We start from the raw sequence: 13,690 nt of genomic DNA, 5'->3' as shown, positions 1-13,690 counted from the left end.
CCACTGCTGGGCCCCTTAATACTCCTCTGCTCAGATGTAAGTCACTCTGGATAATGGTGTCTGCCAAATGACATAAAGGAAAAGCTTGGCAGAAAACCACTGTATTAGAGCAAGAGTCAATATGGAGAAGTTCATGAGAGACAAGCTCCCTTAGGATTTTTATTATCATCATTTCTTTACGCTTGTAATAATACAGGATTTGTCCTTCTGTAGATATTGCACCTGATCATAAAACTAACAATTAGACTGGAATCAGAACATAAAATAAAACGTATCAAAGGAAAAAGAAAACATTGTTTAATATCGTAACGCATCCAAGCCCAAAAGAAACCCAAAAAAAGGCACAATAAAATAGCGTTCTCCTCCTCCTTACATCGTCGTAGGCCCACGGCAGCTGTCCGAGATATTGTTCATACATGCACTGGAATTACATAAGTCCACCTGGGAGTGGGATGGGATTGTGATTGCTACACACATACAAGCAGCCTTTCAGTCTTAGATCATTACTGTTCATTAAGGGAATATGAGAATACAGTATGAAGTGTATATTTAACATACACACATACTCCATAACCTAAAGTGAAGAACATAAGTTATTTTTTAATATAAAAAAAAATCCCAGTGCCATATCAATGAGGGTGTCCATGCACAAGTGATGTACCAATACTGTAGAAAAGAACCTTTTGTCTATTCTAAGATCAGAAGAGAACGTAAAAGTCATTCGTTGAGGGTGTATGGTCCATTACTCAGGCATGTCTCGGTTACTGAGTAAACAGTATGATGTCACTTGTTTACCCACCCTATCCAACAGCCAATAAAGAGACAGCTCTGCCAAGTTTCATTTCATCACTGAGGCATTAAGGAATGTCTTTGTTCCGCTGCAAGTCCACTGTGATTCTTAAACACGACTCGCCTCAATTCCACGACGGTTCTTTCTCTCAGTCCAATTTGCGCGCACCGAGTTTAAGGGGACCTTTGGCTGCCTTTCTCTCTGCTCGTTTGGCCTCCAATTCTTTCCTTCTTTCCTCACGCTTCTTCTTGGCCAATTCAGCCTTACTCAGACCTAAAATAGAATACAGACAGCACTCGTATTCACAAACTAATACCACAAAGCTTTTAAGTTCCTGTGATCTGATTGTGCAAACATCGAGAGTATCAGTAGTTATTTTAGCCTTAGAACAATATTTAAATACAACACGCCCTTCTCTTTTCACAAGTGTGTTTTGGATATCAAAACTGGACCTTGACAGACTCAATTAAATCCCTTTAGATTGAAGTTCATATCCAGAAGATTAGAAGTGTCATTAAATAAAGCAGGTTCTTGTTTATAGTAACCTAATTTCCGGACTATTAAGCGCACCCAATTATAAGCCACACCCACTGAATTTTACAAATATTTAAATTTTGAACATAAATAAGCCACACCTGTCTATAAGCCACAGGTGTCTACATTGAAACTAATGAACTTTACACAGGCTTTAACGAAAGACTGTTACAGGTGTAATGGGTGAAATATTTTGTGGCTCCTTTAAGAGCAGAGCGGCATTTTGGGAATAGCCTAGTATTACTGCATGTGTGCAAGACCGAGGAATATGTCATTATTATTTTCTGATGCTCATTTCTAAGTTTCTTTGACTAACCCGTTACGCTGTTGCCAAGAAAAATAAAAAAGCACGAGTTTTGGAAACCTGTCTGTGCTTATATGATTTCTGCTGCAACTGGAGTTAGTGAGCGCTCCCTTCACCCTGACTCAATGCGTTACAACGGCTTGTATCTAAACAGTAGCCGACCAAGTAAGTCATGTTCACTGTCTTCCTCCTTCCTTTCACAACTATTTCACTCGAAAGTTTATCTTTTGGCATCGTCGTGAGTTTAAAAATCACCACGGGTGATCGGGAGATTCCCGATGCCGTGCAGCTCAGAACACAGGTTTTTTCGTTTCAATTCGGAAATTTCATTGATCTAAATGTTATGGGGCTCAGTTTTTTGGCTTGAAGCTTGTGAAACCGGGAAAAACCCAGGAAAAATCCATAAATTAGCGGCTTCGTTGTTTAAGCCGCCGGGTTCAAAGTGTGGGAAAAAAGTAGCGGCTTATAGTCTGGAAAATACGATAGTACTATTTTACAAAAGCTTATTAGAGGCCTTCCTGCAAGTTAATATGATATTTGGGCATGTAATACTGGGTCTAATCATAGAACTATTAATAAACATTGTCCAGTCGTCACAGACTCCATTACTATGCTGCCTGTATTTCCATTTAAAACAAAGACAGGGTCTGAAATTAAACCAACCTTGATCACCTTCCAAGGACTCCCAGTTCTCTGTTCCCCAGTCACCTCCGGTATTCGCAACCCAACTATCATCAGTCTTCTAGGAAGAAAACAACACACACACACACACACACACTTTCAATCTAAAATAGATACACAATAATGAATAAATAAAAGCTACCAGGTTGTAAGTAATGTAGTTATATTAGTTGTACCTATTGCCTATAGTTGTCAAGATTTGTATAACTGTTCAATGAACAGCACATTGTGTAGCCCTTGATGTCGCATGAATCTCCTCTGTGGTTACAGCCTATGTCATGGGCATGACTTCATTATTTCAATCCTAATCTTTTACAATCCTAATAGTAGTGTCTATTGGCATAATTATTTCCTCCCTTGTCCTTTAATCCGTATCCATCAATTAACTTTCATGAAATGTCTTTGAAGCTGTGTCCATGACTTAACTATCATATTCCTTTTCCTTCAGCTGTGTCTATGATTCAGCTCATTGCTTGTCCAGTAACCCGTGTCCATGACTTAATGATCTCATTATTTGTCCATGAATTAACTAGCTCACGCCCTTGTCCCTGAAGCTGTGTCGAGATAAAGGACAAGGCATGAAAGAGAGAGCTTGTTGTGCCCCCCTTAGAGGTTGTTGTGCCCCCCCAAAGATGATGATGATGTGCCCCTACCCAATTTTTAATACATTTAATATGTATCAAGAATAATTGACATGAATTGATTTGCTTTTAAATGCAATAAAAATGAGAAAGTGAAACTTTCACTTCCACTTTCCCTTTCCTGTAAATGCCTAGCTTTCATTTCTCCATGACTTCATTCTCTCCTATTACACTCACCATAGCAGCAGTGGCAGGGCCGGCCCTCTGAGACATACCGGAGAACAGGTCAGATGTTGTGCCTTTTGCACCTGAACTGTCCCAGTTATATTCACTAGCCAGTCGCAAGTTTTCCTGTTCAGCGCTAGCACTTTTAGAGATAATGTTTGAAGAACCAGATAAAGCAGTGTTCCGTGGTGTTGGGGTGAAGCTCTCTGCTAGTGCCCCATCATCATCCCAGTCATTGCCCCATCCCTCATCCGCTGGCGAGCTTTGACCCTGGTTGTCTGTATCCTTCTCGTTGGACCAGCTATCATCTGCGTCCCAGCCAGAGCTGCTCCAATCAGAGCTCTGCTTTTTCATGGCAACAGAGGAAGTCCGTCCCCCCTGCAGGTTCAGAAGCGAACAAAAAAACAACAATTTGACGACGTCCTTTTAACCACACTCGACTCGAGTGGAAATCGTTCAACATTTCAAATGAATCACTCCAAAATTACTTTAAATATGTTTATTCAATTACTTTTACTGACATTACTACGTCTCAAACGCCTCCTTTAGCATTCACTACAGAAAATGTACATACACTGCTCTTCTTCTGGGTTGAGGACATAGTAGACCAATCGGAGTTCCATTCATCTGGATCGGTCAGCGCTTTCTCAGGATCCTAAAAGCACACAGCATAAGTAGACAAAGGATTTAGACTTGCTCTACTTTATTAGAAACAGCTTTACACATGTTATTTGGAGCAATTATTTAATCAGCCAATCATGCAGCACAGCAGAGCAATGTGGATAAAGTTCAAGAACTTCAGTTTCTGCTCGCATCATGAGACTGAGGGAAAAAAAAACATGATCTCAGAGAGTCTTACTGTGGAATAGTCACAGATGGACTAGTTTGAGTTTTGTTTATATCCAATTAGAGTCAGTTCTACAAGTGAAAACGAAAACGTAACACCCTGATGATGAACAGAAAGTTCGAACAAACAGGAAGGCTGGTTTAAAAAAAACAAACATTTGAGACAACCAGAGAATGAAAACAAAAAAAAGTCTCCTTAAACATCAATTGAAGCTTTTGACGCGTATCTGCAGTTTTATGGATTGTGCTGCTGCTGCCACATGATCGTCAGATAGGATCTGCATAAGCTTGCATAATTCTAACTATAACTTACATTTTAATGAAAAAAATATAAAGTATAATATTTGATTTACTAGATTTTTTATTATAGACATGCACATACTGGTACTTTAATTATATAACTTTAATTACACTATACAATTCTGTAATAAGTAAGCTATGTAATAAAAAGGCTGCTGAATCACCTCTAGGCTTCCCCAATCCTCATCGTCCCACCGTTCTCCGACTGGCTCTTCTATCTGTTCTGTATGATGCGAGCCCTCTGATTGGTTAGTAGCAGAAGTGGAGGAGGAACCAGTGGTTGTATGTGCTTTTGTCTCTGAACCTGATCAAATAAAACAAACAAGCCAAAAATAAAAAAATATATATAAAATAACACATTCAGTAGCTCCTTAGTTTACATTTTGAATGAGAGCCCTTTACCTGCTGCACTTGTGGCATCAGTAGGAGCTGCAGGTTGAGCTGTGGAGGGGTTTTCAGCTGTTGCCCCTTCGGTCCCCGCGGGAGCATTGCGTATGAGCTTGGATGTAAGAGAGGAGACCCCTGTCACCGCCCATCCAGCCCATGATGCTGCTGAACTACTCGCTTGTGCAGATGTGGTCACGTCCTTTTCTGAAGCACAAGAAACACGGGCCAGCATGATGACTGACAAGATGCACATACTACTTTGGAAAAATGGACATAATGGATGGATATGTTATACCTATTTCAGCTAACTTGGAAGGGTCTTCAGAAACCGTCTCCAACTTATTTAAAAAACTCTTAATGGCTTTAAATGCCTACAGGATCATAAAAAAATACAACAACATCAGAACCACTGTACTGCAGTGGAATGTGAAAGCTGGGATCAAATAAGAGGAAAGTCACCTGCTCTCGGACGTTCTTGTCAGGGTCCACAGTAAGTGGGCAGAGGGTGGGCAGGACACGCAGGGCACACTCGCTCACACTGTAATAGTTGTGTGTAGCAGCAAAACCCAGTACACCTGCTGCACGTGACGCAGAAAACGGGTCTTTCGTGGCACGGGAGAATGCTGAGGTTAACACCCGCTGACGCATCTGAACCACAATGCAGACAGAAAATGGCATTTGTTATATTCTAGTTATATTACTGGACTGGCACAGTGACAAACTTGTGTCCAAAGGTTGCCATTAATTAATCAGACAATTTTCATATACCGTATTTTCCGGACTATTAAGCGCACCTATATATAAGCCGCACCCACTGAATGTTACAAAGATTTTTATTTTGAACATAAATAAGCTGCACCTGTCTATAAGCCGCAGGTTCCTACACTGAAACTAATAAACTTTACACAGTATTTAATGAAAGATAGTGCCTATTACACAGCTTGTATCTAAACAGTAGCCTACCAAGAAAGTCATTGTTCACTGTCTTCCTCCTTCCTTTCACAACTATTTAAAAAAAGTTTATCTTTTGGCATCGTCGTGCGTTTAAAAATCACCATCGGTGAAGCTTTTCTCCCAATGCCGTGCAGCTCAGAACACAGGTAAAGTGTGTTTTTTCATGCCTGGTTGTTTTCAGCGTGACGAATGATTCTCCTTTCCTGTAGACAGTCCGAGTGAGCGGCAGCTCAAACGTCCGAGGAACCTTATCCATATTTATGATGTGGTGCGGCCCGATTCAGTGGGAGTGCGATTTAATATAAAAGAGTTTTATAACCCGTTCGGCAATTTCATTGGTCTAATGTTATGGGGCTTAGTTTTTTGGCTTGAAGTTTGTGAAACCAGGAAAAATACATAAATTAGCCGCTTCACTGTTTAAGCCGCGGGGTTCAAAGCTCGGGAAAAAAGTAGTGGCTTATAGTCCGAAAAACACGGTACCAATGGAAGTGGACCTGCCTTCCTGTACATTATTTGCATCTGCCCAAAAGTGATGGGGAAGTAGATATGTCTAGGAAGTCTACAGCAGAGTTGCTAATAATGAGACCATGGCTACAGTTCCACCATACTAATGTTTGCTACAAAAGAGTCTAAAGAAACAGATGTGTGTTGGAAATGCTTTCAATAGATCATGCAAACATTCCTTTGGTATATTAGAAATGTATTTTTAGAAGAATGTTAAAAGAAAAAAGGAGCCTCCCAGAAGATAACATAACATTGATAGCAGAGACGGTTAGACCAACAAATATTCTTAACGCTAAAGATCAACGTTAAGCTGCTAATGTGTGTGTAACAAGTATACATGCATAATTAACCAAACTACAGTGTGCCTGTATAAAACAAAAGGATGCACAGACACCTTTCAGGCTCTGAGCAAAAAACATTATAGTGCACGTGTGCCGCCCTGTAAGGAGGGGATTTTGTAAAAAAATAAAAATTAAAAATAAAAAAAGGCTGAAGGATGTGGATAAGCAGAGTGAAAATTATTAAACAAGTTACCCCAGCATTCAGATAGGGGGCGATCTTGCCCAGGCAAACGGTGGTGTTACAGCGAATGGGACCCTGATCATCTTTTGACTGCAGCCTTGCGAAGTGACGCAACAGCTCCTGGTTTAAGTTGGTCTCGTTCAGCTTGGGAGCCAACAGAAGCATGGACTACAGAACACAAATTTGACACACACGCACATAAGAAAAAAGGTCTTCAGAAGCAACCATTTCTTCTAATATTACTTAATTATATATTTAGAAATGTAATTAAAATATAGAAAAGATTATTAGACTATCATAGTGATCCTTTTTCAGGTATAAGCTAAATTACCGCTTTCCTTATAAATATTATTGGATAAAAGCTGACAATGTGAGTCGATACCTTGACCGTCTGCTCTCTGATGGCTGGATTTGTGTCTGTGAATCCGTGAACTACATGAGGAAAGATCTGGGAATTGACTGCTGCTTCATTTAAATACTGAATAAACTGCTCCATCTGCAATCAAAAAAGGAGGACAAACTATTAACATGATTATTGAACAGGGTTGTGCAGATACTTCCGCATATATCGAGAGATCGAGAATGTGAACGGTGACCTGCTGCAGGAGCCGTATTCTCATCGCACGATCAGTAGAGGAAAACATCTTGACGATGACAGGGATGATCTTCTGTTGGTATTCTTCTGCAGATAAAAATTTTCCCACCTGAAACCAAATAGAACAGAACGCACAATATAGGCCTTTATGGAGAAGATTCAGGACACATAAGAGACAAGAAGACAAATACAAAAAGATCATATACAGACAGTGGGGTTTTCACTTGTGACAGCAAACCTCTCTTCTTACATCATTTAATCTCTTCAATGAAAACAACAACAAAGGGACTGTTTGTGACTACTTAAAAACATTTAACTACACCGATTTGGTATCCTAAGTGAATGCAACACCCCTCAACAGTGCAGAGTTCACCGTCATAACAATGTTGCACTAATGTCAGACTGAAATTCAATCGGTGATCAATCAGGACTCAACAATGTATTTGAGTATCATTTTAATCTAAGAGTCAAAAGCCATCATTTACCAAAAAGTGTTTTATTTAATAAAAAAAATTAAGACTGCACCCTTTGTATATCCTGTCTGTTTCTTAATTCTTGTTATATCAGACCATCATTAAGCATTTACAGCATTACTCTTCAGAGAATCACAAATTAGGATTCAGTGTTGGAAAGGCTTCTTAACTAGATTACTGTCTCACAAAAAATACTAAAGAAAACATGGCCCTAAATTACACAAATCCCGCTCACACACACACACACACACACACACACACACACACACACACACACACACACACACACACACACACACACACACACACACACACACACACTAAAACTACCTTAAAAAGTGGTGTTAAAACGACAGCGCCGGCGTTGCCAAACTCGAAGGCTGTGAGGAGCTGAGGCAGGACTTTATGCTTGCAGAAATCTTCAGGGAAAGAATCAAGATTGTCACTCAAGTCCTGGAAAAACTGTTGTTTCTCTGCCGGCTCCTTAATCTGAACACACAGAATGGTCATATTGTAAATGAGTTATCTTTAGCATGATCACTGAAAGAAACAAAGTTTTTACAAGTTTCCATGTATATCAACATGGAAGACAAATGTTTTAGCAGTTTAATCGCTTAGTCAGGGACAAAAACTGGAAAGAATGGAACATGTACATAGTGATCTGGATCTACCTGGATCTGCTCCAGAAACAGGTTACTCTCCACAAAACTGTTGCACAGAAAGCCTCCTGGAGCACGGCAGCTCTGCAGGAAGCGGGCCGGGTTGGGTCGAGCCTTTGGGTTTGCTCCTACCAGCTCACAATAATGCGGCACTAACTGCTTTGGGATCTACAAGACAGAAAATATGTATACATGGGAAAAACAAAAAACAAACAAAAAAAAAATGCTCTTCTAGAACACAATTTCTTTATATATGGAATCACAGTAAAGGTAAGCAGGCACTTTAGTTCGTGGTTTATAAATGTTCATTTATTTTGTAGACAAGGACAAGCGATTATTCTTGCTAATCGGCATTTTAAAATGTCTATCCAATAAAAAAGTCGTTTATTTTATTGCAGCGGTAATAAGAACTTGACACTTATTTCTCCTGGTCAAAGCTTCAATTAAAAGAAATGTAAAAAATGGTTTCCTGTGGAGAACATGTGCATCGGGTGTTGTTCAGCATTTGCCACATACTGCAATAGATCTCCCATAATCTGCATCGCTGTTGTGATTTCACATTACAGTCACAGTGTCAACACTGAGAAAGAATAGACACCTCGAATTTTAAACGTTTGGTGGAAACCCAGTTCTCTGGACAAAAGAATGTTTAAACCTTTGAAGATTTGATCTGGAAAATACACTGAAGCAGTAGAGTCTTGGGAAATCCTAATGACGTCTTTTAAATCCGACCTAGTGGATTCTCCAGGATTGATCTGGAGATGTTTGAGGGTTAAATCACCTTGCCGAGAGATCGCAGAGATGAAGCACGAGCCAGAGGTCCATTAAACACCTCCCAAATTAGGCAACCCAACCTCCACACATCTCCTGACCTGAGTAGATACAAAACAAAAGCGTTTGTTATCAAATGACCCGTAACGCACCATTTTCTTTTGATTGTACTGTCTATAAATCAATGTCTTTGATCATTGATACACCCTACATGTGTGTGAAAATACTGGTAGGCAGGTAGACACGTGTAATTAAAGATCCATTAACTTCAATAAAGAGCAATTTACTGGAGACTTTCTGTTCTATGCAACAAAATGGAAAATGCAGTTCTCATCAAGCAGGACCATCTATTTTTTCTACTTCAGAAAAAAAACACAGACACTGGATCCTCAGTCGTCTAGAGACGAAATGCACAGAAAGTCATAACTGAACCCTCCTGTTTATTTCTGCTGTCTCAAAGACACAGTTTAGCAGGTCAGTCAGTTTCTCCCTCTAAACATCCCACTCACCATTTCTCTCCTGCACTTTTTGAGCCTTCTGGTGGGTCATACTTCTCCAGGTCTGGGTTCACTACTTTGGCAGGGGGTAAGGAGGAAGGTTCGACTTGGTCTGAGATCACATGGTCCAACCCTCCTAGCTTCCATTCGCCGGCTCGGTCAACAAACACGGCCCATATCCCGAGGTTGTTATGCAGGAGATGGCAGTCATTCACCAAAAAGCTTAGTGCTTTCTGAATGGAGAAAAATTTGAAAATTTTAAATAGGAAGTCCAACTTTTTTATATTTATATATATTTATATACACACACACACACACACACACACACACACACACACACACACACACACACACACACACACACACACACACAGAGAGAATGTTCCAGTGTCAGTGGGGGACTTTATTAACTCACCACAATCTGATGAAGGCCCCAAGAAATCTCCAGCTCTCCTGACCCACCCTTGTCTGACTGGGCTTTCAAATGTGCTGCAAGTGGAGTCACCGGCTCTGTGACCAAGTACAAGCTTTTCTCCGTCTACCAGACACACAAGACAAATAACACCTTAAACATGACTGATTACTGCCTGATTTCTGCCTATTTGCTTAACCTTTTACTTGAAGAGAAATAAATGTATACTAAAGCAATGAGTCTCTACTATCCATGCTATTTACTTTAAACTGATACAGCATAGGAGCAATTAAACAATTAGAGACATGCTGTTATTGGAAAATGACAACACTGAAATGGTAACAGTGACTTCGCTTTACGACTTCAGCTCCTTATGTATCCGATGCTATATCAAATGCCGGTTAAAACACAATCTGGTCTTGAGACACTGACTGTGCATATGAATACACATTATGCGTTTTTTATGAAACTTTTACGGCCCATACGGCAAAGCAAACGGATTTTAGTGCAAAAAGACACAAGTTGCGTGTTTAACAATGACCTGCTCAGCCTCTTGAATTGTTCAGTACACATACTTAAGAACATATCAATAAATGAATTGATGTACACAAAGGATTGTTTCAAAGTCGCTCTACAAAGTGAATTTGATCATCCAACATTACAGGAAGATTGGACAGAAAGTCTGCTATTCTCTTACATTTAGGTTTGAAGAAATTGTGTGAAAGCTATAAACAACCCCAAGTTACAAGTTCCTTCATGAACTTCATTTTGAAGAAGGGAGACGATCATTCATACAAGCAACCAAACGCAAAAAAAAATAGGCCCGATTGCTTCTTTAGACATCATTACATTAAACGCATAGCGATATGTTACAGGAAGAACAATGAACTGCACTGTCTGAGATTCCATTATGCTGCATGAGTCAGCACTGCTGTAGGTTCTCCCAGTCTGTCTCCATCCGTCCTCACCTCCAGTCCATCGACATAAGCCAGGATGTTGGGATGCCGCAGCGTCTTCATGCGCTTGAAAGCCGCTTTGGCCAGCTGCGTCTGCTCCTCTGTGCCCTGGGCCACTTCGTACACAAACACAGACACTGCCTCTCCGGTCGTCTAGAGAACAGATGCACAGAACGACAATAATTAACCACTCGGACAAGTTCAGAAAGTCAAGCAGGCAGATACATGAAATTTAATATTAGTATTTTGTGAGCTTGGGGACCTTCAAAAGAAGTCTCACAGATACTTTGGAGCACTTAAAAATCACCAGATATCAAAATATTATATATAAAAATATTAATTTAGTATTTTTATGGTTTCTTTCCCCACAATAACCCAGTCAATGTGAAAGTAAACACATGGCAGAATGAGAACAATGAAAGGAGAAACAAATACACCGATTTGTTGTGCATGACACAGTACTAACCATAAACCAATAATAATTTCCTGTAAATCATAAAATATGCAGAAGATAGCCAAGGTATAATTCACTTGATTTTACGTTTTTTTTTTTTTTTTTTTTTTTTTTTTTTTTTTATGTATTCCTTTGGCGTGAAATATAACCACCATTCTGTATGTATGCATTCGAAATGCTGATAAAAACTACCAGGATTTAAGTTGAGGCGTTGACAGTTTGTCATGACTGATGGATGAGATTGTGATAGTAATCATGAAAACGATCATATTTAAGATAATAATGTCAACAATGAATGTTGGATATTGCAAACGTATATCTGCTTTTATATATATATATATATATATATATATATATATATATATATACACACACACACACACGCGCGCGCACCATCATTAGCTCGCTAATGCAGCTAACGGCTAGTTTCCCTGCCACTGTGGACCGCCTGACGTGGCCAGGGTGTTAGCATACTGAGCTACGTGGCTGTTTATACAAGATGTTCAACACGTTTTCACGTTTCCATATTAAACACTTTCATAAAGTAAAATACATTAATTAAAAGCAAATATGCCCGTGATAAAAAGTCAAGCCGTTCGCTTTTGATATATGCAACCCCCCGGCTAGTGTGAATGCTAACCGGCCAGCTCTTTAACTCTACCCCGAGGATCCAGATCGCGGCCTGTTTCTCTTAAAGCAGCACCACAGCGGATTTCACGCACAAACTCTCATCATCTTACCTTGCGTTTCCCACGATGAAGAGTCCAGATCCCTGTTTTGTCTTGATTGTCTGGTAAAATGTCATAGTTGAAGTCTTTGACGGGATCCCTCGCGAAGAAAGACCACATCCTTGGTCCGCTCGTTCGACTTGCATAAAAGAAACACTGAGAGGAGACGCGCCAACGCCAGGAAGCAGTCTGACACCCGGGCTAGGAAACCAGCATGACCGCGAGAGGGAGCCGCTCATCACGCTGGTGCAATGTGGACATACAGCTGGCATATATTCTTGTGTATAAGTGTAATAAAGTGCGCTTTCTACAATGTACATTTGTCTCAAAGCGGATTTAAAGAGACAAACTTGTATACGAGTGTATACGTTTTTGCCAATATATTTGTTCCATATCATTTTAAGTTAACCCCGAGCCAGTGGCTACTGTAGCCAGGAAAAATGAGGAACCTTGAGAGGAACCAGACTCATCTTGGCACCGAATGTCCATTCATTACATTTCCATCATTATTGAGGTGTGCTGTGGTGGGCGCTTTAATGCAGAAATGTTCATGCATTCAGTGGTCCTAAAGCCATTGTTGATATTAATGACAGTCCAAACCCCACCCTCAAAGTTCTTGAGTTACTCAGTAACTTCACAGAATTTAGGCTGCTGATGCAGAACAGAAGAGAAGAAAATGACAGGAACACTGGTCCATCAATAGCATGTTTAATCAGAGAGAGAGAGAGAGAGAGAGAGAGAGAGAGAGAGAGAGAGAGAGAGAGAGAGAGAGAGAGAGAGAGAGAGAGAGAGAGAGAGAGAGAGAGAGAGAGAGAGAGAGAGAGAGAGAGAGAGAGAGAGAGAATGGAGTACAAATTATATATAAATATTCTTTGACTTTGCTTGGACATATGTGGCTTTTTAACAATAGTACATTTTATATACATCACAAATGTTTACGCTATTAGTCAACCATCTTAAATTTTGTCCATCATTCCTAATGAAAAAAGGTATGTTTTGGACTTACGAGTTTTGAGGTTATTTGAATTTAATTTGTATATTAGTTTAAATGATTAATAAATGAAATATTTCAATATGCCTAAATTCATCCCACTTTTTTGACATGCCAATGTATTCAATATAAAAAATAAGATTGCAGATCCAAACGTTATTGGGCAAATCTGCATGCATTGGGAATAATTACAACTCATTTGACCAATCTGTTATTTCTAGACTTTTACATAAAATCGTGCACAATATTATTCCAAATCCAGTACATCTTCAGGAGGCATTGCTAAAATATAAATTTAACTGAAACACAATTACAGCAATTAAACACACTAGAATGCAAACGTGTGCAAATTACACAATGCTGATTTCATAATTACATACTGTACATATACTCGTCATTCTACGACTAACTTTTATACCTTATAGTTCACAATTAATAGCACCTGCAAAAAAATTCCCATTTCTCCTGCTTCCAAAACTGAACTGACCCTCATCTGCTTACTGCCCAATGCATTACAGTTGCAGCT

The 13,690-nt window shown here is 39.7% G+C and overlaps 1 protein-coding gene across 3 annotated transcripts; it reads right to left on the bottom strand.

Annotated features, from left to right (window-relative positions):
• Window positions 1–134: 134 nt before the first annotated feature.
• scyl1 (SCY1-like, kinase-like 1) lies at window positions 135–12,631 on the bottom strand. 3 transcript variants are annotated; one of them, XR_014536572.1, is made up of 18 exons: window positions 12,186–12,422; window positions 11,004–11,144; window positions 10,039–10,161; window positions 9,636–9,856; window positions 9,137–9,227; window positions 8,368–8,523; window positions 8,027–8,185; window positions 7,225–7,332; window positions 7,011–7,124; window positions 6,641–6,796; window positions 5,108–5,296; window positions 4,944–5,019; window positions 4,664–4,852; window positions 4,426–4,565; window positions 3,690–3,770; window positions 3,056–3,493; window positions 2,292–2,447; window positions 135–1,063 (listed from the first exon to the last, which is right to left on the bottom strand). XR_014536572.1 is itself a non-coding variant. In XM_083560093.1 (18 exons), the coding sequence occupies exons 1-18, from the start codon at window positions 12,291–12,293 to the stop codon at window positions 939–941; spliced, it is 2,622 nt and encodes an 873-aa protein (XP_083416219.1). In that variant the 5' UTR covers window positions 12,294–12,631; the 3' UTR covers window positions 135–938. The 3 variants fall into 3 exon arrangements, 2 of the variants coding, with proteins under 2 accessions (XP_083416219.1, XP_083416220.1); XM_083560093.1 differs by having other exon boundaries at window positions 2,292–2,370; window positions 3,128–3,493; window positions 12,186–12,631; XM_083560094.1 differs by having other exon boundaries at window positions 2,292–2,367; window positions 3,128–3,493; window positions 12,186–12,421.
• Between the last annotated feature and the right edge of the window lie 1,059 nt (window positions 12,632–13,690).

This window comes from Silurus aristotelis (assembly GCF_946808225.1).
Source record: "Silurus aristotelis genome assembly, chromosome: 14".
In the NCBI taxonomy this organism is placed as follows: domain Eukaryota; kingdom Metazoa; phylum Chordata; class Actinopteri; order Siluriformes; family Siluridae; genus Silurus; species Silurus aristotelis.
Note: the sequence above shows the minus strand (reverse complement) of the source record. Positions and strands in the feature narration are given on the sequence as shown.

What these genes read in the sequence shown, in the direction of transcription:
- scyl1 (XM_083560093.1), bottom strand. Translation starts at nt 12,293, where the DNA reads ATGTGGTCTTTCTTCGCGAGGGATCCCGTCAAAGACTTCAACTATGAC. An exon ending in GGGGCCTTCATCAGATTGTG is followed by an intron (nt 9,857 to 10,038) that starts GTGAGTTAATAA and finishes TTCTCCATTCAG; the next exon opens with AAAGCACTAAGCTTTTTGGT. An exon ending in TTCCAAGTTAGCTGAAATAG is followed by an intron (nt 4,853 to 4,943) that starts GTATAACATATC and finishes CTTGTGCTTCAG; the next exon opens with AAAAGGACGTGACCACATCT.